General features: G+C 41.3%; 2 protein-coding genes across 7 annotated transcripts in view; both read right to left on the bottom strand.

The window, feature by feature from the left end:
- abcc10 (ATP-binding cassette, sub-family C (CFTR/MRP), member 10) overlaps nt 1–5341 on the bottom strand; it is a 36250-nt gene extending 30909 nt beyond the window's left edge. Inside the window, exons 1-3 of one of the 3 annotated variants that reach the window (XM_049567896.1) lie at nt 5280–5341; nt 3521–3734; nt 765–2136 (exon numbers count right to left, since the gene is read on the bottom strand). In XM_049567896.1, coding sequence (XP_049423853.1) covers nt 765–2136; nt 3521–3696 — 1548 coding nt within the window. In that variant the 5' untranslated portion in view covers nt 3697–3734; nt 5280–5341. Of the gene's footprint in view, nt 1–764; nt 2137–3520; nt 3735–5013; nt 5103–5279 lie in introns of those variants that run through there. The other 2 variants (XM_049567906.1, XM_049567918.1) reach the window with 2 other exon arrangements.
- A 4646-nt stretch (nt 5342–9987) lies between these two features.
- On the bottom strand, nt 9988–23198 carry sp2 (sp2 transcription factor). Of its 4 annotated transcripts, none has more exons than XM_049571726.1 (8): nt 23155–23198; nt 18357–18433; nt 16272–17027; nt 15325–15543; nt 14872–15166; nt 12814–12991; nt 12073–12266; nt 9988–11001 (listed from the first exon to the last, which is right to left on the bottom strand). In XM_049571726.1, the coding sequence occupies exons 1-8, from the start codon at nt 23159–23161 to the stop codon at nt 10901–10903; spliced, it is 1827 nt and encodes a 608-aa protein (XP_049427683.1). In that variant the 5' UTR covers nt 23162–23198; the 3' UTR covers nt 9988–10900. The 4 variants fall into 4 exon arrangements, with proteins under 4 accessions (XP_049427683.1, XP_049427681.1, XP_049427684.1 ...); XM_049571724.1 differs by having other exon boundaries at nt 18357–18527; nt 23155–23183; XM_049571727.1 differs by lacking the exon at nt 23155–23198 and adding an exon at nt 23062–23153.
- Nucleotides 23199–27141: the final 3943 nt, after the last annotated feature.

Genomic DNA, 27141 nt, shown 5'->3' with positions numbered 1-27141 from the left:
TTTACAGTGAATAAATATCTGTGTAAATACTGGATGCATGTGGCTAGATGGACGGGAGTCAGACTGAATAGGCTGTTTGAAAGAGATGGGGTTTGAGGTGGGATTTGAAAACGGATAGCGAGTTGATGCTACAAATGTCTGGTGGGAGGGAGTTTCAGAGGCGGGGGGCAGAGCAGCTGAAGACTCTAGACCCCATGGTGGACGGGCAGGCTGGCGGGACTTTCCTTCAATAATGGCTATTTTAACAGAGATAAAACAGTATCGCTCGGACACCAGGAGTTAAATTACCTGGATTTTGAATTTGTTTTCCAGTCCAGAAACGCGTCAGTGACCCTCGATCATTACCGGACCACAAGGTGCAACTGGGCTCTAAATATTAGGTTAGTCTGTTTTTCTTTGGGCCCTCTGTGGTCTACTCAGTGGTTAGTTTGAAGAGGTTTAAGCTGTGATTTGTCAGTCCATGAAATGTTCATCTTATATTACAACAGTGCAAACCCCAGACTAACCTTCTCTTGCTATTGTAAAGTTTGAAGAAGAGCTTATCTTCAGATAACTCCAGCTTGTTACAGGTATTATAGTGCACCTGACAGGGAAACAGGAACCTGGTCCTGTTTAAATCTGCACACATTTTGATGCTGAGCTTTCATTTTCTTTCACCTGTGACTGCTGATTTCTATTTTTCTTATTCAACTGTTGCTCACCATCACGTCCAAAACTACATTTACTTTTCCTACTACAGGGCTTGTAGAGAACAAGAATCTCACCTTAACACGACTGTCCTTGTGCCTGAGCATGTGCTGGTTGTTGCTAAGGATACGGGAAGCAAGGAACTTGTTGAACGGCACCAGCAGCAGAGCCACGCCCAGCCCACCAAGGAAAGCCACACCCACCTGCAGGTACAGCAGGTAGAGGGTGATGCTAAACCGGAAGGGCAAACTCCACAGCTCATGGAAACTGTTGAAGAAGTTGACCACACGGTCAGTGTCTGTGCTCATTAAGTTCACCACCTCTCCCAGAGCGAAGCCGGCCAGGCTGCTGCCGCTGACCTGCAGGGCTTTGCTGTAAATGGCCGACACAAGAGTGGCGCGCACTGACAGCGCCACCTTGGAGACCTCAAAGATGAAGATGTTTTGGAGGAAGGAAGTGAGCAGGGTGGTGGTAAAGAGCCCCAGAGCGCACCAGGCACCCCAGCTGACTGGAGCTTCTTTGTCCTCCATAAAGTTCACCAGACTGCTGAGGAGCAGAGGACCTGCAAAGCCCAGCATGTTGACCGTCACCTTCAGCACACCCAGGATATAGTAACGCAACCCAAACGCCTTGTGCAGCACCCTGAGCAGTCTCACATCACCCTCCAGCTCCGGTGGTTGCTCCTGGTAGTGTGAACTCCAGGTGCCACTCAGGAGGTTTCTGCTGACCGGCCTGGGCCACTGATCCTGCCCGTTACTGACTGCTGCCCCTCGTCGGCAGGCTTCCCAGCACTGGTGGAAGTATCGACAAACCACAGAGGTCCGAAGTTTCCGAGGTAGATGATAAACATCAGCTGGCCTGTCCAGCTCCCTTCGCTGCCCTCGTCTGAGGAGAGGGGTCAACCACAAGTAGAAGAGCCGAGAGATGCAGCTGCTCCCGTCCTCGGCCACCATCTCACCCGTATCTGGCTGTGTGCTCTCTGGGATGAGTGGTGATCCATCCACACTGTTGACATACAAAGTGTACCCAGCATCACTGATGCAGGGAAATACAAATGCTAGAAGATAAACCAGTAGGGGGAGCGTCCGGGCTGAGGCAAGCACAAAACGTGCCAGTTCAAGAGGTTCTGTGAGGCTCAAATATTCCTGATTGTCGCAGTAAATCATCAAGGTGATAACTAGGTTTGGGACAGACAGAAGGACCAGCAGGAGAAGCAGCAGAGGACCTCTGGTTCTCCGAAACGCTGTCCTCTGGAGCACCGTGATGGCACTGAAGTGGACCAGCCAGGCCAGGATGGCACAGCTGTCAGCCAGGACGTCCAGGTACAAGTCCGCCTGCTGCAGGAGACTCACCACCACGACATCTGCAGCGAAGAGCAGCGCCGCCAGCAGAGCAGACACCCACCTGAGTGTCCAACCGCAGGGAGGAGACGTATGGAGGAGGCCGCATCTACAAAGCAGAAACATTATTACTGAAAATGCCACAGATAGAGACCAATACTGACAAAATAACAGAAACCATTATCGTAAAAATGCAAATAGCTAATTTCTAGATTGATAAATTTACCTTTCCATTTGTAAAACCAAAGTTTAGAGAACCCTCTCTCTCACGGAATAGATGTAATCATAGCTTAACGTAAAACATATCAACATTAGTTTATTTTTTAATATGAGGGGTAATTAACTGGAGAGCTTCTTTCTTTACTGACAAGCATTTATAAGACACTGATGACATTCAGTACTCATACTCAAGATCTGTACTATTTTAGAACCAGTTCCCGCTCAGAACCATGTTTTTCCACAGTCGCTGTAAAAAGGCTCCACATTATGGGACGTAATTATTGTCTTACATTCCATTATCAGAATGGTAATAATCTATGTTCCTCATTTAACGAAGGGCAATGCATCTGCCATTGACATTTTGTAAGTCAGGCATGTGCAAAGTCTGGCCCAGACGCCAACCGTGGCCCGTGGACTGATCTTAATCGGCCTGCGGCTTGTCTTTTAAAATATACGACATGTGGCCTGTCACACAATACTGGTCAATTAAGCAAGATCACTTTGCATTGTCTCCATTCACCTCATGATGACAGGACAATCATACAGTTTGCACTCATGCACCAAGTAGGAACTGAGCCGGCGGAGCTAATGTGTCTTCACATCACAGACTGCACCTGCAGGAGTTTTTCACTGAAAGATTAAACAGTTGCTTTTGTCTCATTTGTATGTGATTTTTTTTTTTCATAAGCCACACCCATACTTAAAGAAGTAGCTGCCCCCCAGGTATTTCCACATTATCTAGTATGGACCCCATTAAAAAAGTTTGGACACTCCTGTTGTGGATGCCCATGGGACACCCAAAAAAAATATCTTAAAATCTTTACTCAATCAATAAGATAAGCACACATGCAATGCTCTTTTTCTTACATTGCTTTGTTCTAACACAGCGTAACGGTTCAGGAGGTGCACGAGGGTTTAGCAATTTAAATTTTCAGCCTCCATTATGTGCACTGGAGTCAGGTTATGTCATTTTTAAGGATTTTTCTCTACTTATAGGTTTCTCCCCTGTGCTTTTTTGTGTCCCTGATCACATCTAATGTATATAAATAGAAATGTTGTTAATGTATGTAAATGTAGCATATTTCCAAAGCATTTAGTCGCCTTTATAAACTGACCTACAGTGTCTGTTCAATTCTGCGGACATTTTATTGATGTTAATAAACTCCGCATGTGGATGGTGTTACACTCTGTGAAATAACTGTATTCTTTCTAATGCATGAATAAACAGTGTTAAGTACAGAGTTAAGTTTTGTTGACAGGGATATCCAACTGACCTTGGCATGCTAAGGTAGCAGGCACTGAAAATGGCCATCCCTGCATGAGGCAAGGCTCCAAGGACGAGCTGGTTAAAACAGGGGCTGATGTGTCCATTCTGCCACACGGGGAACGGATTCTGCTCGTCTGTATGACAGAGGCCTGCGACCAGCTCTGCTGGCCCAAAGACCCTCATCCCTCCTCCTGTTAGACTGTCGTCATTCTAGAAAATGTCTGAAGAGAAGAAAACAATATGAGTTACTGACTGCAAGTGACAAAGAGAAATGAGCAAAACAGCGAGATCTGCCAGAGGTGTCTGCCTTAAAGCCCAAGATGTGAGTTACAGTGCGTAGAAAAGGGTTGCATACTGAAGCACCATGTACAAGCCTCAGGTTTAGGGCTGAGTATTAAATAACAATACTTTTGCTCCAGAGTGCTGGAAACTGAAGTACTGTATGATCGTAAAGAAGTCTGATCAAATTCATGTCCTCTTAGGGTATGTTGGCATTGGCATTAAGAAGACACCCTGCCCTGTTCAGTATTTATCTTGAAAACACCACTTGTTATACTATATACTTTAACTGACAATATAAAAGGGAATAAATTCCAATGGTAGGAAGTACATTAAGTACATAACTACATTTATTCAAGTATAAGTATTTCCATTTTATGTTACTTCATACTTCTACTTCCCATCTCAGAGGCAAAAAATGTACTTTTTATTCCACTACATTTATTTGATAACCTTAGGTGCTAGCTACTGTGCAGATCCAGATCAATAATACAAAATATAACATACAAAAAATTATGATAAAGATAAGACTTTAATACTACACAGCAGTATATATATGTATAGTGAAACATGAGCCTGACATTTACCAGCTTCAACGTTAAAGTGATGGAACACATTAGTGCATTGATGATTGTAATCCAATAATATGATATACACTGTTCTGAAATGAGCCATTCTGCACAATGAGTACTATGATTTTTTTGTACTATTAGTATATTTTGATGCTAATATTTCTGCACTTTTACTAAAGTAATTTGGAGAAGGGTATTTTAACACTGTAGTATTGTTAATTTCATTCAAGTTAGAGATCTGAATACTTCTTCCACCACTGACAAATTAGCTTTGCTTGACCATTTCTTTTTTAATAACACCTCTTAAGCACTCTTGCTTCTTATGCAGTGGATAAACAGCATGTCACTGATCTGGAAATGTCTTGTTGTGATTTTTCTTCTTTGGACTTTGGCCAGAGTGTGTTACATCTCTTTACACATTTAAATAGATTTTTCCCAAATGGTCTGTTTGTCTGAGACCGTTTCTGTCCCTGTACAGTAGTCAGGAGAGTTCAGCTAACTAAAATGGATGGCCTGCACACACAACACACCATCAACATTTAACACTTTCCAAGAAGAAGACAGGGTTACAAACTAAGACAACAAATCAAACACACTTCACTTAATATTTGTTGATAATTTTCAATAAAATATGTGTTTTGGCACTGACCCTAAACCAACCACGGAGCAGAAAAACCTGCTAAACAACAGGCGCAGAGATCTGGGTGTTACCTGACTGAAAGTAACCAGCTGGATCTACTGATGTAAACAAATGAGGCTAGCTAACTAGCTTAGCTCACACAGCATCGCGCGGTTTTAAAAGCGCTGCGCTGTCGCGTTTACACAGATATTACATAACTAAAACACTAACGACGTAAAACGGTGTTGGATATAACTGAATAACACCATTAATGCAATATAACTAAGATAAGCAACCTTTAATACTGCCGGCTTCCATCAAGCTAGCGGGAAATGCTTCTGTCGATTTCTGATGACGTAGGCAAAAGCTTTTCACAATAAATGTCCCATGCGGAAATATTTTCATGAGCAAAATCGAAGCAGCGAAATAATTCAGATATTTAACTTGAGTAAAAGTGACAGTACCACAGAGTGAAAATAATCCGATACAAGAAACTCATTATGCAGAATGGCCCATTTCAGTGCTGCAGGCTATTAGGGACTGTTCGTTACTTGTGAGGCGGGAGGGAGTGGTGCAAAAAGGGGGAGGGACTGTATTTTTTTTATTTTGGCTTAGGAGAGACATTCACCTTTAAACAGCTGTATTTTGGACACATCGTGTGCGACAAAGGCGCTGACCACACAGAAAGTGTTTAGCAGGTTTGTTTGTTGTTGGGGTATTTCAATTGCATGCCATTAGTAACAAAGTCCTGCTGTGCCTTTTTAAAGTTGTAAGGCAACCACCCCACCTCGCCTTACCCTTACCCTTAACTTTTCCATGTTTTTTTCACGTATTTGTTTATATTTTTTTATTTAACCCTTTATTTAACCAGGAAGTCCCATTGAGATTGAAAACCTCTTTTACAAGAGAGACCTGGCCGAGGTAGCAGCCAATCAAAACACATTTAAAATGCAACGAATATAACATAATACAAAAATCCACAATATAACAACAATTATTCAAACATAGTGGCCTCTCAAGAAAACCAGCACGTCTCTTTCACCACATTCTTTATGATGACCTTAATTTCAGTTTTATTTATTTCCCAGTAATCAGTGTGTAGCTGCTGCCATGTTGAGGCAGAGGGTGCTGTCTGTAGCTCTGGTTGAGGGTGAGAGGCTGTCAGCAGATAAACAGAGATCTGTGTGGGTACATGAGACCCTAAAAAAGAGGCTGGATCACGGGGAGTACCACCAGTTGGTCCAGGAGCTTCTCCTCCATCATGGATGTTTCAAGTACTGCACTTATCTGCTTCCACGCCTGCTGTCATCCATTGAGATTGTGGTACCTGCACTTGTTGTTGTTGTTGTGACCACCGCAGAAGGCCCGCCTCCCAAATCATCTGATTGGGCAAGAGGGGAAAAAAAGCGGCGATGAGTTGAAGTTGTTTCAAAAAGGAGTTCAGAGTGACATTTTGCAGGTTAAGGCCAGGGGGGGCCCCTGACACTTGAGGCCCCTGCGCCTGTGCCTGATTGGCCCATTCAATAATCCATCCATGTCTGTATGATAACATTTTCTAGTTCCTTAGCTTTGTATTTCCTAATTTATTTTAATGAGTCTCCGTTAGCCTATAATGAAGGTCGATAATCTGCATGAACTGCAGAGACAATGACAAAAAATAAATCCATGATTTCATTGTTCTATATCAGACAAAGTCTGACATGTTTTTTGTTATTGTTTCTTTTTTTCTTTTTACATAAAAGCATAAAAACACTAAGGACTAAATAAAGCATCTACTAAATTAAGGTGTTCTTTTTAAACCAATAATTCATCCTAAAATAGGCGCAGGAGAAAATAAAAGAAGCAGCAAAAATGGTTTGAGTTCTTTATTTAAGGGGGTGACTGTAGAAAAGGAGCAAACATTATGTTTTAGCACCTTTACACAAGTTAAAAAATGAATTGCTGGTTCTCTGGTTTCTCCGTATAAACACAACAACTGGCTGCAGAACATTATATGACATATGGGCTTTGGAGAAGGAGAAGCATTTAATTAACTGAAATAGAAACATCTAAATTTGGAAAATCGCATTATATTTAATTACAGTGATTAAATTTACAAATTTTAGAACCTGGGATTTTAAATCAGTGCACATTACATTAGCATGTAACATAAGTTAAAAACACAAAAGGAATTTTACAAATGTTGTTACCTGGAATTAGACAGAAAAAGAACATCTTTAAATACTGGGTGCAGCTGTCTAAGGCATCTTTAATTCAATAGAAAAAAGATCTAGAAGTCTTATACAAAGCAGGAATGAAGCTATACAATGTCACATTATATTTTATTCCTTACACACTGTACAAAGTCCATTTCCTTCAGGGCCGGCCACGCCAACCACGACACTAGGCAGCTTAACTTTTGTGTTTTAATATCCTACATTTACTGTGTCTACCAGACACACACTGTATTTACATATTCAGACATGAAATACAAACATAAATATGAGCAGGCTCTTTCTATCCGTCCCCAATGGCATCGCATGTCTTCAGACACATTCTTGAAAAAATACACCAAATATTGGCCACCTACATGTAAGCTTTACGTTTATCTGTCGCCCCTGTGAAGCACTGTGAAGAAAACTGGTTCAAAGTGCTTTAAAAATAAATCTGACTTTAGCTTTTTGGTCAAAGTTGTTGTTGGATGTTAAGCAAGGCAGCACCATCCATTAAACATGTATGTCACAGTATTAGAACACGCCACAGTGAAAACCCAACACAGAGGTGAAGCCGCTACCTGCTGTCTGATGGCACCATGCTAACTTGACCAAAAAGCTTACTGTTACCAAAATGTCGGTGTTTTTATTTAAATAAAAGGAACTCCCGTACAAGTTCAGACTACACCCTTACTGATGACATGTTAGCGAAAGGTCAGTAAATCATTATATCAAAAAACGATATGAGCAACAATGTCTTCTGTAAAGCGAAAGATATTTAAGTAACTTGTGTGAATACTGTACAGTAGGCCTAACGCTGGTCATCTGTATATCAACAAAAATTTCTCAAGTGTTAATTCAGAATTAAAGCTATCACATAGCTGAAAAATAATGTACAAAGAAACTGATCAAAGGCCTGAGAAAGATTTTTTTCTTTTCACCTCGGGACGTGATTGTCAAGTCAGGCCAAATAATTGGAAATCTGATCATATATATATATATATATATATATATATATATATATATATACACACATATATATATTTATATATATATTCAGCAATGCATAGACTACAAATCATCAAATTAAAATTATACCATGAGTAAAACAGAATAACAGAGTTACCCTGGAATTTAGTTACTTATTTATTAGTACACACAGTGTAAGTAGGGCTGGGTATCATACTTTTTCTGACACCTTATTCTGAAACATGGTTTTCAAAAATATGCGCCATAATGAAAACTCAAAACTTTCAGGTAAAAACCTTTTGGGGTTAATAAGAGGAGAGGTTATGTTGATGTTAAAATTAAATGTCTAAACACACGCAGCCATTCAAGAACTGAACAGAATACTGTCTAAAACAAAGTTTTGATTTAAATCAGGAATTATGTGATAAAGGAACTACAGGCCAAATATTCTAATTTCGTTGACGGCTTCGATACTCAGTGCTAAGGACACAGCACTGAAAGTATCAAAGTTCGATACCCAGCCCTAGATGTAAGCGTACCTGTTGTGGTATCCAAGATGGATAACCAATTATGTAGCGACCTGGTTTGGCTCTCAGAGGGAAAAGAGGGGTTTCTCACCGGGGTGATCACTAATATTTCACTGCATTAAATTCTTAGCACCTGGAGACTCGACAGACCTCTGACCTCTGACCAATCAACCTGACGCCCTTTGACAACACAGTAAAGTTCTCCAGAAAGATGAAACATTTTTGCAGTACTTCTCTAAAAAAGTAGAGAATTTTAGGTAGTATACATAAATTCTTGGGTGAAATCATCACTCTCCTTGAACATTGGGTTACTGAACAGGTTATTAATGCAGTGTGCCACAAACGTCGCATCGTCTTTATGAAACATGACTCATTGATACTGGAGATTTAACTGTCAAGCCTAAACAGAAAAAGTGAAGTTACTTAACAGAGTTTCCTCCACAGCTTCAATGAGCATTTCTGAAGAATGTCAGTCAGGTATTAACATCCTCCAATCATCTAAGATGGTACTAACACCTTCCTCCTTGCAGCTGACAAAAGGTGACATTCACAGCCTTTGACATGATTGATCACAATACACTGTACGATCACCCAAAAAATTTAGCAGTCAAATCTGGTGTTCCACAAGGATCAATCCTGGGTCCTCTATTATTCTCCACATATATGTTTGCACTTATGCCTAATCATGATAGGAGCCCCACAATGGCCTTTCAGAATGTCCAATTTTTCTTAATGATGATCAAAACTGTCTCCATAATGAGCCATTAACCGGACACAAAACAATATTTGAAACCTTGCTAAGCTTTGCCAAGTTGAAGTGTGACATTTGTTTCGAATTTTGACAGTCAGTCGTACTTCTCTTTGTTTAAACCAACTATATTTCAGGCAAAACGTTTCAGTTAGTACCAATTGCTGACCTTGAAGTTTGTCCATACCTTTATGTTGTTGCATTTAGATGACTGTATGTATATTGTTTTACAGCAGGAGACAAGATCTTCACCAAGATATCACTATGTAACTCAAATCTCTGCAGCTTTTCTTTTTTTTGCTCGTTTGTTTGGAAACCGATTTTAAAATTTGAGTGGAAACTTTTAAGGCACAGTGACTTCTGGCCCCTGAACTGCTTATCAAACCCTTTTCCAAGCGTGAGCTCAGCCTGAGGTTTTTCCTCTAAGGTCTTGGCAGCAAAGTGACTGCATGTAAAACTTTGCCATCAGAGATGCCAAGTCTTGGACCGCTCTGCTGGAGGAGCTCAGCCTGATTTCAGTGCCCTCAAAGCAAACGCAATAAAATGTTCTTTTAACGTCCTCTATGTATTTTGGCTATAAAACTTTAAGCTTCCAGTCTCATTTCTTTTTTTTTTTTTTTAAATATCAAGTTTTTCTGCTTCGTAAATCAAATTTTAACAGTTGTATGGAAATATGTTATAAATAGTTTATTATCATTATTAATATTATGTATATTAGTATGCATATACACACTTAAAAAAATTGCCAATGTAAACTTCTAAAGGTTTTCAAAAGCCTTGTAAGGGGAGTTTTTATGTAATGGTCCCCAACTTTTTGGGGGGTATAAAGGTTTTAAATAAACAAAAAACTCCTGCTGAAACACAAGTAGCTTAAAACAAAATTACCATTCCACTGAGGTAAAATAAATTCATGTTAAATCTGTAAAACAATGGTGTTGAATTTTCTCCTTTTTGGTGCTTGAAAGCTTATTTCTGTGAGCTCCCAATGTTCCACAACAAACAAGTAAAAAACAGGCAGGATTTGGGGGAAGAAAAACAAAATAAAACAGAGGGAAACTGTGACCGGAGTCCTGTGGTGTTGGTGTTGGCATCTGAATAATTCTGTGTCGCCAAAGAGAAGTTCATAAATAAGCACGCAGAATTAAGCATCTGCGTCTGGAGCCTTGCCATCTTGTCATCTTACGCGTTCAGTCGGAGCTGGTTCTGGCCTCAGCTCAGACCAGAGAAGAAAAACAAAGAAAATCTATTATTAATAAATTTGCTGGATCAGTTTGAAGTCCACCAGGAAGGATTTCTTTGTACACCACGCTACACAGTGTCCTAGAGGAGTGAGAGGGGATATAGGGACTTTTTTTGGAGTATTTCCCACAACGGGATAAGTCACAGACACTCCCTTGGTATCGTCTCCTCTGCCCCTCCTTCCTCTGATACAGTCTTCAGTTTCAGAGTTTGTCTGCGTATACACTCAGTATACAGGCAGCTCACAGGTTCTTGGTGTTTATGTGAGTCTTGTAATGCTTTGTCAGGTGGTCGCTCCTCATGAAGCGTTTCTGACACTGGTTACACTCGAAGCGCTTGTCTCCTGCAGGGAAAAACAAAAAGAAAGTGACGTGATTATGTTTTTAATGGCAAGTTCAGTGCAGGTAAATCTTTTGAAACAACACATTTTTTATCCAAGTTTTTACTTAGCAACATCATAACATATATATATTAGGGTTGTGCCAATGGGTGATCTGATCGCCCATCGGCGATAGAAGGATTGTTTCACGATGTCTTTTTTAAATGACGATGCAATCGCGAGGTGTGGGGGGGGAGACAGCGCGTGTGTGGAGCATGCTGATGAGATCGAGGCTGAACGAGGCTGAGTGAAAGGAGACAGAGGGAGGCTGCTTAGTGAGACAGCGGAGGGTGGAGGGGGATCAACGCCTCCGCCCGCTCGACACAAGCATACTCGGGCGTACTATAAGCGGAGCGGACTCCGCGAGGAATGTCCGCAGTCATTCGGGCTTTCATAGTCGAGCGCACTACCGCGTTGTAGTTTCCTGTAAAAATGTCCGTGAAAAATCCCCGCGATGTGAAAAATACATGCCGAACAGTCACTGGTGCGCGGAGCGGAGTCCGCGCGGTCGTAAAATCTGAGCTTTGCGTGCACAGGGCTTGCGGATGTCTGCTTTGAGTCCGCGCGGACCTCCGCAGAATCCGTTCCGCGTATGTTCCGCCCAAGTATGTTCGGGCCTTAACGTGCATGTCGCGGAGTGGTGAACAAACAACACAACACAATGTCAGGAGAAATTGAAAAGATATGCAGTCTATGTAAAGTCAACTTGCTAATTAAGGAGCCATTATATGTTCAAGAGTTTTATAAAGCTGCTCAAACGCCAAACAGAGGCTATAAGTGAACGTTTCAGCGGCGACGCGTAATATATATATATATATATGTAAGGCCAAACTTCATATGTGCCCCACACCTCAGTCTTATCACTGATCTGATTTTATTCACTGACCCCTCTTAATATTCTCTGCCTGTCGTATGATCTTTCCCTGATGAGCTGATATCACCTTCCCTGCTTTTGTTCTTTCAGTTTCACTGTTTCAATTCATCATTTCCTGTTGGGGTTAGGCTTGTTTACGTGTGTGTCTCCAGCATACAGACCTGTGTGCGTCCTGGCGTGCCGCTGCAGCTCGTCGCTGCGTGTGAAACGTTTCCCGCAGAAGACCCAGTTGCAGACGAACGGCCTCTCGCCGGTGTGCAGCCGGACGTGAGCTCTGAGCAGCGATGTTTTCCTGAATGTCTTCTCACAGCCAGGGACGTGGCAGATGTGCTTCCTCTTCCCCACCTCCCCAGGCCTGCAGAGTGTACGTGTACACACACACACACACACACACACACACACACACACACACACACACAGTGAGACACACAGGTTTCAAGGGTAGAGCTGAGCATTTAAATTATCAGCTATCACCATTTGATTTTGCAAAAAATAACTTTCAAATTCTTCTGTTCATGCAAAAACTTTTGGTTTTAGGTAGCTAAACATTATTTACAAAGTACATACAATATCCACAAAGAATAAGATTTGTATTACATGATTAGAAACAGCAGATGACATGACTCCATCTGAAGGGCAAATTTCTATCAGACACTATTTACTGAAAGGAAAGGCTTTACATTCTCACACAAAGTTCCCACAAGGTCTAAAAGCAGGTAGCTTATTGAGAATTTCAGCTATGAATTGAAAATCTGTCCAGTTATACTTACTTCCACTTTCCCTCACAGCCTTATAATTTTAAGTCAGTTCCTGTCTCTTAAATGAATTCTTCAATCAGCGCAATGGTCAGAAGAAACCGTGGCCAGTTATTGGCACATACGTGTCCATCTCTCGACCCTCACCTCTTGTCTGCGTCTTTACAGTTGGGGCAGGTGCAGGCCATACGTCGCTTCTTTTCTCCTGGCTGCCCGGGCAGCTCCAGGGTGAGAGTCTGGTCTACCTGGATGGCCGGCTGGTTCGGCGTTGCTGCCAGCTGGAGCCCAGCGCCCTGCATCGCCTGCACCGTGAGGTGCTGCTGGCCTGACAAATACAGACAGACACACTGTAAGAGACACACAGCAGGGCTCTCGCAGAGGCTGCCAAGCTCCTCTAAAAATCTAATTAGACTACCAGCGAACCACCAAGAGTCAGAGTGGACTGAAAACCTAATTAATGATTAATGGTAACATGACCATAATAGCACATGAAAGCAAAGAGTTATATTTGTTCTAAATAGAGGGAATTATTATCTGGAGTTAACGGCTGTGCTGAAGGGGAATGTTTCCTACTTTTATTTAGATGTCCACTCACTGTTGATGGTAAATGTAGTCAGTTGAAGCAATAAATTCCTCAGTACGAGCTGTATTGACTGAGGAAGCTGAGATCGCAGCTGCAAAATTCCTGCACTCAGCGCCGTCATTTCAGCTATTTTAGCTTGGATTTCTGCCTCCGGGTAACTGGGGACATGTTCTAGATGCCTCTCACAAACAGAACTTCCTTGTTCTCTTCGAGGCTATTCAATGAAGGCCGAGACACAGCCTACAACCCGCTGTGAGCTATGGGATATGACATATGCACAGTGTAGCTGGAGCTGCAATGTTGGCGAGTTACCGCAGATAGCGCTAGAAATAAAGGGATGGTGCCTGCTCAGGTGCTCTCTTGGTGCACTCCTTTTAGACTCCTTTGGTGCAGTCGGCTTGACAGACATTTTTGGGTACATTCGAACAGATGGTGGCCAATAGACAATAGAATATTTTCACAGACACCATTTGTTTATTTTCTTTTATTATGGACATTTTGTAATAATTTTAGAATTATAATTCTCACTCATAACTTTTTTTTCGGATGAATTATATTCTGTCTAAAAGGCGACTGTGGAAGCCTCAGTTAAACAAACCAATCATCCGCCATGTTCCATCATAGTACGCCTGCTATTGGGCCTTTCAGCAGGTGCAGACCAGATTTCACTGCGCATGTGTTGTAGCCCAATAATATGACGTGATATGAGTATGTTATGGACGAGGATACATTTTACAGTGTTTCAGCTGACTGAGACATTCAGTCGTATTTATTCAAGCCAGAACATATTGTTATGGCCGAAAAAATGCAGCGAAGAGACTCCGAGGCTGTGGCTGCACAAGGGGATACAGCCTTCAGGGAACCCTCCAGAACTTGAGCTGCCAAGAGCGAACACTGACTGGTGGTGCCTTCACTTTAATTGCCCTCTGACGCAAAGAGAAACTGAATATTTCTGTGGCAACGAATTTCAGCGTGGGCAGTTTTTGTAGGATGTTGTTGCCAACGCCAACTCCAACCTTGGGCGCAATGCAACCTGTTACATGTAGGCACTGACGGCACGGCTCAGTAAGCAGAAGAACTCAGTTTTTTGGTCGGTATAGCACGCACTGAGAAATGTATTGTTTCAGATGACAACATTTACCACCACCACTGAAGGACATCCACATAAAAGGTGGCAATTTTTTCCTTTGAAAAAGTAGGATCAAAACAAACATCACAAAGCATCTAATGTAATTCTTCGTGGGCAACTTAACACTAAATATTTACTGTTATTTTTATTAAGTTTTTAGTTTTAATTCAGTTGTTGGTTAACTTGTTATTATTCAGTTTTCTTATACACCTCTGTGTGGATCCTTGTGATGTTCTTGTTTTCTGATTCCTGTGACTTAGCTGCTGCAATTTCCAAATGTGTATCTACATTTTGGAGTTAATAGATTATATGTACATTCACTTTAGCCCACTATCAAATTGTCCTGGCCCAGTCTCTAGTGTTCTTTACCATTTTCTAGAGAAAATAATTCTGTCTTTGACGTCTTAAAAGGAAGGAAAACATTCCTGGGCCACTCTCGTTAAAAACAACCAACAGAAAACTTGGAAACACAAATAAACCACCATCAGCTCACCCCCTGCGTTGGTGATGGTGACAGGAACTCCCTGAACTTGGACCCCATTGATGCTGATCGTCTGCACTGCCTGGGTCGCTGAGGAGAGCTGCGACGTGTTCAGCTGTATCATTCCCCCCGCAGGAGCAATTTTTGCCAGAGTCCGTTCCTTCCGTCCCCCCGCCGGCGTCCTCTTGGTGCCGGCCGACGGCGAGGTGGTGGTGGTGGCGACCGAAGTGGTGGGGGTCGTTGTCGGGGAGACCGGGTCCTGGAGCTGAATGGACTGCCACTCACCCGATGCAGTTTTGAAGATGATCTGAGGGGGGAGGACAAAACAAATGCAAAGTTTTATTTCAGCTGGACTGCACAGTGTGACTGGAGCTTGTGCTAATTTCCTGCATTTCCTCAAGTTTCAAATTATTTATGTCATATGACAGAGTCAGAAATCAGGGTTAAGGCTGTCTAAAAACATACCTGTGTTGGTGACGGCTCTGTTTGGGAGACCTGCAGGCTTGAGGGCACCGACTGTCTCTGTGGGACGGGCGGTAACGTGGCGGAGGCGGCCTGCACAACCTTCAAGGCCTGCTGGGGGATCTGAACCACCTGAGACTCCGGTTTGGACTGGACCAGCTGAACCTGCTGCACCATGGCTGGCTGCCCGGGACTCTGCACGATCAGTAGGTTGTTACCTGCCTGCAAATACAGAGACAGGAGAGGTGATGCTTTGAGGTTCAGGTGTGAGGCTTTCAGCTGATGCTCACATCTGGAGCAGTGTGATTCAATACAATACTGACATTAATGACACTTATTGACACAGGGTTTCTACCAGTGTACTGTAAGCCAGGTGGCCTGCCTGGCCTAAGGTGACCCCCTGCCCAGCCTAATCATCAGGGTATCTTTAAAAAATGTATTTTTAAGATATTTTTTAAACTTAAGTAACCCAGAGAGTAAATAAACACTCCACTAATGTTACAATGAATGTCGGTCAGCAAACTTTGCGTTTTTGTTCTAATAATAAATAATGAATCTAATGTCAGAGTTCTACTTAATCGCTTTCTTTCCACTAAATCTCACAGACGTGGTGAGTTAAAACTAAGCTGATTAGCTCCATCAGTATTAAATTGTTGGCGGAATTCATGTTCCTTCGCTCATGAGTTAACCAGGTGTTTGGAATATTTTATCACAGATATTGTACGTGTTACCAAGTCTAGTCTGAACCTTGTGTTTGCACAACCATACAAGAGACCTACTGTATCTTGTCCAGAAACCTTCAGCTGTCACTACAGACACTACGAACCTCACAGAGTTCAATGCAAACATGTAAAGACTGTTAAAACATCACAGTGGAATATGTATATGCAATATATATATATCAAAAGGAATCCATTCTGTTGCTTTTAGAGCTTTTCTGCCAGTTGTACCTGAATGATGTTGTCGCCAGCTTCTATCAGGATGGTCTCCATCTGCTCTGGGGGTGGGGAGGCAGCCTGTGCAGGTGGAGGAGGCGGAGGCTGAGCAGCAAGAACCACTTTCTTCTTTCTCCCTCGTCGACCCTTCCCTGGAGTGGGAGGTGCAGCTGCCGTCTCTGTGACGAACTGAGTCCCGCCCACCTCTCCGGTTGCCACATTGAGCGGCAGCGTGAGCCCGCTGGGCAGCTGCACCATGTTTGCAGCAGAGTTGTTTGGCTTGCGCAACTTGGGAGAGGGCTTGATGGCTACGGTTTTTTGCGGCGTGACTGGAGTGGTGGCGGCCGCAGGGGCTGGTACAGCCATAGGAGTGGTGATGATGGCTTGGTTGGTGCCTGGTATGAGCTGGATCTGACCTCCCTGTGGCATCACCTGGATAGTCTGGGCTCCCTGGATCTGCGGCACCATCTGGTACTGGATGTTGGCGGGGGCCGAAGTGTTGGTGCGAGCCGGGCTCTGCTGGATAGTGAGCACAATGGGGCTGCCAGGGGCCGTGGAGCCCAGGCCGGCAGGCAGCTGGATCACATTGCCCTTGGCTGACAGGAAACCCAGGTTTTTGGGCGGAGCAGGGGCGATTGGAGCCGGCTTTATGGGGAGGAGCCTGCGAGGCTGCGGCTGTGCTGGAGGAGAGGTGACAGGAGCCTGAGCAGCAGGAGGGCCGATTTTACTACAGGTGGCAGCCAAGAGGGCTAGAGGAGAGGGCTGGGCGTCCTGCAGGGACACAAACACAACAAATAAGATACAACAAACAAAGTCTGCATTAAAAACAGCCAGAGCAGAAACCTGTTTAGCACTAACAGAGAGATATGGTGAGATAAGACACTAAAATAAACAAGTGAAGATGTTGTTCCACCTGCAAAACGTTTAAGCCTCTGGGGTCCATTTGTCAGTACTGAAAAAAGAATCTTTATATATACTGTGCTAGGGCTGCAGGATTATGGCTAAAACGATAATCACAATTATCTTTTGAGCTATGTTGTTGATGTTGTTCCACATTCCTGCTAATGCATTTATCAAAATAAGACTCAATAAGGTTCTTCGTCGCCTAATATCAGTACATCTACTGTGGATACACCGCTGTATTTTCTTTTGTTTATTTATTTTTGCAGTGGCCCCGAAACTGGGATGCGCTGCAGCGTCACTGTCACGGATGTCCTAGCTGACACTGGCCGAGAGATTCAAAGGTGACATTGCGAAGTTATTCTTCTTGGCCTTCAAGCATTCATCATACTGCAGATTGTGGTGTTTGTCAGGTGGTTTAACAAGTTAGTTGTGTTACTTCGCAGCTCAGACACAAGTTTCGTGCACTCTTTGCATATCATTTGTTCTCTCCTAAATCTGAAATGCTTCAAAATAACAGATGATGATGGCTAAAGAACTAGTGATTTTCATTTTGCCCGTATGAAGCCGCAACACTAAGGAAAGTTTCTCAAGTTTATGCAAACATAAGCTGGCTGTTAGTTTAGGAAGCACTTGATCTGATATGCAGCAGGGTCTTCTGTCAGGGGAGCATGCATTTTAGATGTCAAAATCGCAGTACATCATGTTCACTCGGCTGTGGGAAGCCAAAATTTTGATCGTGATTGATATTCGATTACTTGTGCAGCCCTTAATGTACCTCTTGCATCATCTCAAGGTCAAGGTAAACTTTATTATGCTCAAGGGGCAACTCATTGCACAGTCAGAAGTAAAATAAATACAAGCAGCAATGTACAATAACTCACAACACGTCCAGATTAAAACAAAGACTCACATTATGTTACTGCTAAGGAATACAACAGTAGCAGGGACAAATTTTTAGCTCTATTTGTCTGCATCTGTGTATCTACGACCAGATGGGAGCAACTCATTTAAAAAAGAAGTTCATTCATTTAAAATGGGAAAATCATTTCTTTAACACAATCCTGGCACAAAAATGTACCTCCAGTGTGCAGTGTCATGAATGTTATCATGGGTTAACAGAGATACTGACGTCAGGTGAGTGCAACAGTGCAACCAGAGTGCAGACAGTCAGAGACATGACATCTGGCTGTTACTCACTTGTGTGGAAGCAGTGGAGGGCTGAAGGTATTCACTGGGACTGACAGCAACAGTGGTGGCCATACTGTCCTGTTGTTCTGGAAAACACACAGACACACCAGAGTCAGATTCAGGCTGCCTGCAGCATCTATTTTCAGTGGATAGGCTGTTCAAGGACATCACAGGACACTCCTACAAAACAGAAACAGATCTAAGAAAGACAGGCTCGGCAATGTCTCGCTGCAATCACCATAAGAACATTAAACATCAGCAGTTACGCAAATTAGGCTGTTAGTTATGTGAACTGTGCAAATATTGAGGAGTATAACTCACATCTCTTAAAGCAATAATGTTTAAGCCCTATTTAGAAGTCACAAATACATTTGCTGCTAACCATTTTCAAAAGCTTAGCATATTTTTTGTGTATTTAAATGCATCTTCCCAGTCTGCAAATATTTATTACACTTCAAGAGGAAAATCAACTTACAGACACTTGAGAGTTTCTTAAAATAGGTGTGTTACAGTACAGCAGTTTTCTTTCTTTCTTTTAAGCTTATATTATTTTGCCAACTCAATGCACTTTTTTTTTTAATTTGCAGTTTCAACTGCAAAAATAGAAGGTACCTGACTATCACTGGGTGGAAAATCTATCACAAATACCTCTCTAGTTTTTTCAAGTTAACTATCATATCATAGCCAACAGCTGTCTGGAAGGTAGGAAAAATAACTCACAATCTATCAAAGCATGCTTTGGACACTAGCCAACAGGATCACAAAGCAGTGGATGAGGCTAAGACTGGTATAAATAAAAGTATGCTCCTTTAAAACAGCATTTCTATCAAAGTATTTTAAATATGATACACCTACAGCTCCCTTTGATTACATTAAATGCTACTGTGTACGCCAGCTTTAATTATTTTTGTTATTTTTATTTGATTTGTTTTATTAACATTCTGACAATCTTGATAATGACCGTGTTGTTTTTAAATTAAAGACGACAAAGTTTGTTATAAACATTTTTAAAACATGCAGCGTTTGTATGTTCTGCAAAAAGTCACATAAAGTAACTGACATCCTTTTCATAAAACGCCAATACGCTGGTTTTCATTGAGTCAGCTGACTGGCCATGACAGCTGCTATGTTTTAAAAGTATAAATTCTCTGACCAATAAATATTAAGCTACTGGCAACAATTCAGATGCTCTCCAAGCGAAGAAATGCACCACTGGACTGCAGTCAAAAACACTGTGTGAGGAAAAGACCGAATTTATTGAGCATGTTGTATTTCTGTTAGGACAGTCAGCATAAGTACATTTAGGGCAGGCTGCCTGACAGTTTAAGAGCAGGGTAAATCTTGAGTAGCAGGCAATGCTGCCTAATGGCCAAAATAGGTTGAGGCTGTTACTGTCAAACTGCTCTGCTCTGAGTGAAGTGGTACACTTAGGATTTACACTGAGTGTCCTATTCCACTGGTCATTACTGCCTCAACTGCAATACAGCCTGTACACAAAACACAAGCATGGGCTTTTAAACAACATATACCCTGAAATACATTAAAGTGCAAAAGACAAATTCAAATGGAGGCAGTCTGTGTCGTCTATAGCCTCCCTAAAGTGTTTTCATCTGTGGTTTTTATGCAGCAGTGGTGTTTTGGGGGGCGGATATTCAGGTTTAACTCAACATCTGTCATCATTCATGGACGTGTAAGACAAACTGAAATATTAATATTTGCAGTATTTGAGTACATTACAGTTGAGCTCAAGACACGTCAGCTGGCAAACACTTGAAATCAAACAGCAGGTGACACGTAACCACATGACAGCCACAGAGCGCTGCTCTGGCGACCAGCAACACAAGTGAGAAGTGCACAGGCTGCTAGGAGAGGACTGATTCATCACTGATCTGCTCTGACTGCAAGAGATGCTGATTTCATGGCTGCACTGATGAGCAATAAAGTAGTGCAGTTTGTGCCTCTGAAGCAGAGTACTGCCTCTACATTTGAGTCGCAGAGCTCAGCAGATGTTGCTTTTTTTTTTTTTAGATAAATACCTTGCAATTTAGAAAAGAAAAAGAAAACACAACATAAACTAGCACCATTTTCAGCTGTTCTAACAGTATTTTTAGAATCCTCACAGACTCTTCTGACAATCTGAATGAAATCAATATTGTTTGCAGGATAAAAAATATAAAGATTGAGTTGGACATAACATGTCTCCTTGCTCAGTTTGCAAACCACAAGAAAAATGTGGATGTTATTTGTATGAACACGTAAAGCAACATCAATACAGATATATAACTGGTAATGCAACACTGACAGTTTTTGGTTGTGCAAACTGTGCCATGACATGTCACTTCCAGCAACCATGTTTGTTTGGATTAGGAAATTGGTGGGAAAGAGTTTAAAAATAGTCTTTTTTTTATCCTGCACAGGGAAGAATTTTCCATCTTTGACTGGCTGTGGAAGACTGCCATGTATTTCTTCTTTGGAAAAACATATGCTCAACACTGTGACTCCAAAGTAATAGTCCTATGTAACTAATACAAGAAAGGCCAAAAACTGGGGCTTCATTACAACTGCAGTCAATAATTCACAAAACAAAAGCTGCTTGTTATGAGGGAAGTGTCAAAAATACAAAAGACTCTTATCCACAATATGAGCCGCCCAATTCTGCCACCTCATCTGTCAACATCGAACTTTACCCTGACAGAAAGTAAACTCTGTGTTGTGGCTTCTGATCAGCAGACAAAACAGGAACCGTTTCCTCTGTTGAGCTGCGTGCCTCAGTGGGTGAAAGTACTATAAATGCATCTGTGGAACACAGCGCCAAAACTACACAGTCAAACCAAAAAACTTTCACACGGGGATACCACAGCCTGCTGAGCCACTAATCTCTCTTGGCTAAGATACATTTTTGGCAATGGTGGAAGAAGTATTCAGATCCTTTACCTAAAAAGTATGAATACCACACTGTGAAAATACACCACTAAAAGCACAAATCCTGCATTCAAAACCTTAAAATTATTATCAGCAAAAAATACTTAAAATATGAAAAGAAAAAGTATCCAATATACAGTAAGAAGTGCCCTGTTAGTGTTTTACTATTATACATGGTGTGTTTGGATTAATATTACCATTTAATCTATGTGCACGCTGTGTCTTACTGCTGTGCTAATTTCAACTGTTGGTTAGTTTAATGAAAAGCAATGCATCATATTCTGTAAGATCATCATATGTTTTAAGCATCGCCCTCATGTGAGAACCACACAGCTCTACAAAGTCATCTTCACATGGTGTCAGAAAAACAGCCTTAATTTCATCTTTGTGACGATGCATTTTCCAGCTGATCCAAGAGGGTTTTTAAAGAGTTTATTTATCTGAATAAGTAGGAGAATTTCCTCAACACATAAAAGCACACTTCATCCTTCAGTTTATCAAATCACCCGACAGGAGAGGATGAAAAAACATGTAATCTGAAAAGTAACTAAAGCTGTCAGATAAATGTAGTGGAGTGTAAAGTACAATATCTACCTCTGAGATGTAGAATAACAAAAGAATGAAGCTGCATATAATGGAAATACTTGAGTTAAGTACTTCAAATGTGTACATAAGCACTGTACTTGTGTAGATGTACTCACAATACCAACATAGACAGGTGATTTAAAGAGCTGCTGCAGTAACTAAGCAGAGAACTCCACAACAATGAACACTGCTTTATACAATCGGACAACCACCACCAGTTATTCAAGTGTGTCTTTCAGCCCTGCCAGTATTAATCACATACAGTGGTGGAATGTAACTGAGGACATTTACCCAAGTACTGTACTTAAGTACAACTTTCAGGCACTTGTACTTTACTTGAGTATTTCCACTTGATGCTACTTCTACAACACTACATCTCAGAGGGATACTTTTGCATGCACTACATTTATTAAGTATGCAAATTCAGATTATTTATACAAAATAGAAAGTAACTAATAAATTACTATGGATTGGGCTACCCAGCTGTACTTAGAGTGGTTGAAATGAGCTCCATCTTCAACAGTTGCAACATTACTGCATCACTGATAACGATACAGTGAAATAATATATATTATTCTGAAATAAGCCATTCTGCACAATGAGTGATTTTACTTTTGACAGCATAAGCATGTTAATGCTAATATTTTTGTACTTTTACTTAATTTTTAATGCAGGACTCTTACTTGTAATAGAGTATTTATACATTGTGATATTACTACTTTTACTTCAGCAAAAGATCTGAATACTTCTTCCCCCTCTACCAGTAATGCACACAGTACAATGCACAAAAACAGTGCGGCCTCAAAACAGCGCCGCCATCAAACACATAACTGTGGGTTGGCTGTGGACAACCAGCTAACGGTAGCTAGCTAGCTAGCTAGCTAGCTAACAGGCAAAACTGACTACTGGGGTAGCTAGCCTAAGCTGATTTGGTCCGAGTGCAGCTTAGTTTCTACTTATAAACGACCCAAGACGGGGCCGCTGCTGGCACCATCTCTGTACTGTATGGTGGAATAGATGGGGAGGGGAGAAACAAGTAAAGGATCGTAGCGTACACTAGCATATTTGGCTAGCTAACGCGTAGCTAGCAAGTCAAACTCTCTTTGATAACGTTACAGAAAAAGGCAGCCCTTTTTCCGGAAGTGCATTGCTTATTTTGGGTTCACACAACTGCCCGAGCTCCCCCTAAAAACACACTCATTCGTACCGCATAATGTCCAGTGCTTTTCTGTCCAATGCAAATATAATGTTTTACGAAGTAGAATGTAATATAAACACCAATGTTTTAATTCCTACCCACCGCTCATGACGACATTCGCTCTCCGTGAGCCTTGAAGACCGAAGCCCCTTGGAGGAATCCGCCCGCGCTGCTGCACCAATCCACGGACAATGGAGCGATGAGCGACGACAGCACCAGCCAATCAGCTTGAGCTGTCTGTGTGATTGACGTTGGACTTAGCCAATCGTAGTGCGATATCTTCATACATGGTTCGATGGATGACGGTTCGACCAATGGGGTGTCGAGATTGTGCCTGGCGGAGGCGTTTCCAAACGGAAAGCCTAGGTGAGGTGAGGGCCCTATTACAGCGGGGATACGGTTTCACTGACGTCCCTAACGACCAATGTGATTATTGAAGGGCAGGTCGATGAAAACAAGAGTGACAACCGCGTTGATCAATGAGCTCTGAGTCGCTGCTGTGTGACCTGTTTTAACTGTCTCATGTTTTATTATGAGGAGCAGCCCGTTATGTGGGATAACAGACCGCAGTAAGCCCAGTGTAAACGGATTATAAGTTTATTTTAAAGCCCTGCGACGCCGCAATGCAATATTACTTGGCCTGTCTTTAACTACACACACTGACTTGTGTGTAGTTAAAGATGCACTCACCTGGTTTTTCTTATAAGGCATCATTTCATAGGAGTGACACCTGACTCCAGTGGTGCAGAAAGTAATCAGATCCTTTATTTAAATAAAAGCACTAATACCACCACACTGTAAAAAATACTCTGTTACCAGTAAAAGCCCTGCATTGAAACTGTTGCTGAAGTAAAAGTATGTAAGTATAATGAGGAAAATGTACTTAAAGTATCAGAAGCAGTTGCAGTTGAATGCCTCCTCGAACCTGACACCTACAGTTTACATCCATGTCTGAAAACATGGATGCTCTAACACCTTCAACCCAGCAGCACAGACGATCTGTACAATCACCACACTGACCAAATGTCTACCCTTCTGTTCCTGAGTAATGGCGTTGAATAATGGCCAGTGAAGTGTTTTGCAGAACATTTTGATGTCACAGTGAAGCTGACCTTTGACCTTTTGGATATTAAATGTCATCACTTTATCATCTTATCCTGTTGGACATTTGTATGGAATTTTGTCATTATTAGCTCGAGCGATCTTGAGTTATGGCCAAAAACATGTTTTGTGAGATCATGGTGATCTCGACTTTTGACATCTTTGAGTCCAAGTGGACGTTTGTGCCAAATTTGAGGAAATTACCTTGAGGTGTTCTCGAGATACTGCGTTCTTAGCTACTACTTCTTTTCTGTTGGTTTGACTTGGGTTATTTTTGTTTCTTATCTTAATATAATATGACATATGCTGTGTTTCTAATAAGTTAAAATGTATTATATTTGCTGATGACACAAATTTGTACTCCTCTGGGGGAAACTTAGAAGAACTTTTGCACACTGCTGAACAAGAGCTTGGAGTGCTTAAAACCTGGTTTGATGTCAATAAATTATCTCTTAATATAAAGAAAACTAAATTTATGATATTTGGAAGCCAATCTGGAAGTGATAGTAAATTAAAAATCTCTAACATTGAAATAGGAAGGGTCTGGGAGACCAAATTCCTCGGGGTTGTGATTGATCACAAATTAAATTGGAAGAAACACGTTGAGTATGTAAAAGGGAAAATCTCAAAATCAATTGCAATCATGTACAAAACCAAAGACATGCTGAATCACAACAGTTTATATTTAATTTACTGTTCATTGATACTTCCTTATTTGACTTACTGTGTGGAAATATGGGGATCTACGTTTAAAACCACTATTGATAAAATTGTATTACAACAAAAACGAGCCATACGCATCATAAACAAAGCCGGTTACTATGACCATACTAATCCATTATTTTTAAATTCCCATGTTTTGAAGTTTAGAGACTTGGTTTATTATAGAACAATGCAAATCATGCTTAAAGTAAATAATAAAACACTACCAGACAGCGTGCATAAGTTCTTCATAGTGTCTCAGAGTAAATATGAGTTGAGAGATGGAAGCAAATTTATGTTACCAAAAGCTAAAAAAGAAGTTAAAAGAAGATGCATTTCTTTTAAGAGGGTTCAGCTGTGGAACAGTGCTGATCTCAAACTAAAGCAATGTACTTCCTTTGTTATGTTCAAGAAATCATTATGTGCATTTATATTTAGGAGTTGTGGCTGTAATTGAAAAAAAAAAAGGGAAAAGAGTCATGTATGTGCATGAGTACGTATGTATGTGTGTATATATGTATGTATTTTTTTGTTTGTTTTTTTTTCTCTTCCCACTTGACACCAAGAATTGTGTAGCTTAAGATGCATAGCAGGCGGGCATTCATAAGCTTCGCTTCTGCCTGAGCCTTTTTCAGTCAATTTTGTATTGTTCTTTTCTTTTGCTGCTTTGAACTATATATATGACTGAAATAAACTAAACTAAACTAAACTCTATATAAGCTATACAATCTATGAATATACTATAAGAACTATTCAATTTAATAATGAATTTCTTACTCTATTTGATTATTTTTGTCACATATTTAATGATGATTGTTGGGTAATATGTGTGTTGATGTTGTCCAATGTCAGGTCCACATTATTATCTATTTATTTATTAGAAGAATCCAAAGGTATGAGTAGAGGACACACATGAGAGGTGCATCAGATATATTGCATATTTTCCAGTTTAAGTGAAATAAGAAGAATGCGTTAAAAACAGTTCTTGTTTTATATTTTACATATCTTACTATATAATGACGAAAACTCTGTCTGTGTGTGTGTGTGTTCCACGTTTTTCTCCTCACTGACTTGGTCAATCCATGTGAAATTTGGTACAGTGGTAGAGGGTCATGGGAGGATGCCAATGAAGCAATATTACATCAATTGGCCAAAGGGGGGCGCTATAGCAACCGATTGAAATGTCAAACTTTGAATGGGCATATCTCATGCCCCGTATGTCGTAGAGACATGAAACTTTGCACAGAGATGCCTCTCCTCATGAGGAACACATTTGCCTCAAGAACCCATAACTTCCGCTTATATAGATTTTCCACCATTTTGAATTTTTTGAAAAACACTTCAAATGGATCTCTTCCTAGGAAGTTTGAGCGATCTGCATGAAACTGGGTGAACATAATCTAGGGAGCAATATCTAAAGTTCCCTCTTGGCAAAAGTTGGAAAACTTCCTAAAACTGAGCTTCTATAAGGCAATGAATATTGCGGAGGGCGTGGCTCATCACATAAAGGTGTATAACATCTCAAGGGTTTCACCCATCACCACGCAACTTTGTAGGCATATGACCACACATAATCTGAGGGGACCCCTCCATTATTGAGCCCATCAAACAAAATGGGGGCGCTAGAGAGCTCATTTCTTATCTAGGCCTAACCGCCATATGGATTTTTACTAAACTTGGTAGATATGTAGAACAGGACGCCTCAAGGTGACTGGAGAAATTTAACTCTAATTGGCAACTGGGTGGCGCTATAACAACAGAAAATGCTTCAAAATGGCTAAAATGCGACCGATCGCTGTGGCTCCCCCTGTGGACCAATGTTGGTGTTTTTTTGTTTTCTAATTTTTGGTATGACTAAGTCATGGTATGGAATGCTGTACTCAATGGGCATAGACTAGTTGTATATGAAAATGGAATTGGGTTATAGTTCAATAAAAAACAGTTGATGGGGAAAAGATCATTTGTGGTGTTGCACTGACATAGAGCTTTTATTTTGAAAGAGACTGTGTGCAAACGTTAACTTTCCTGTGAAAATTTAAGTGTATTTTGAAAAAAGACAGTGCTGTACAGTAACAGGCAAAACCAACGCACTCAGGGTACCTTGCGTGTCATATGTGGACGTGAAAGTCCATGACCAAACATTGGTATGTGACATGGTCTGAGTGAGAATGTGTTAGCAATCCTCACTGTGTGATACCATTAAATCTTACACTCTGTTCCTTTAAATGATAAATACATTTTCTGTCAATCAGCTGTTGGTTAATCATCTAATTGCTTCAGCTGTAC

Source organism: Epinephelus fuscoguttatus, linkage group LG3 (assembly GCF_011397635.1).
Source record: "Epinephelus fuscoguttatus linkage group LG3, E.fuscoguttatus.final_Chr_v1".
Taxonomy (NCBI): Eukaryota; Metazoa; Chordata; class Actinopteri; order Perciformes; family Serranidae; genus Epinephelus; species Epinephelus fuscoguttatus.
This window is presented reverse-complemented; position numbering and strand designations above follow the sequence as displayed.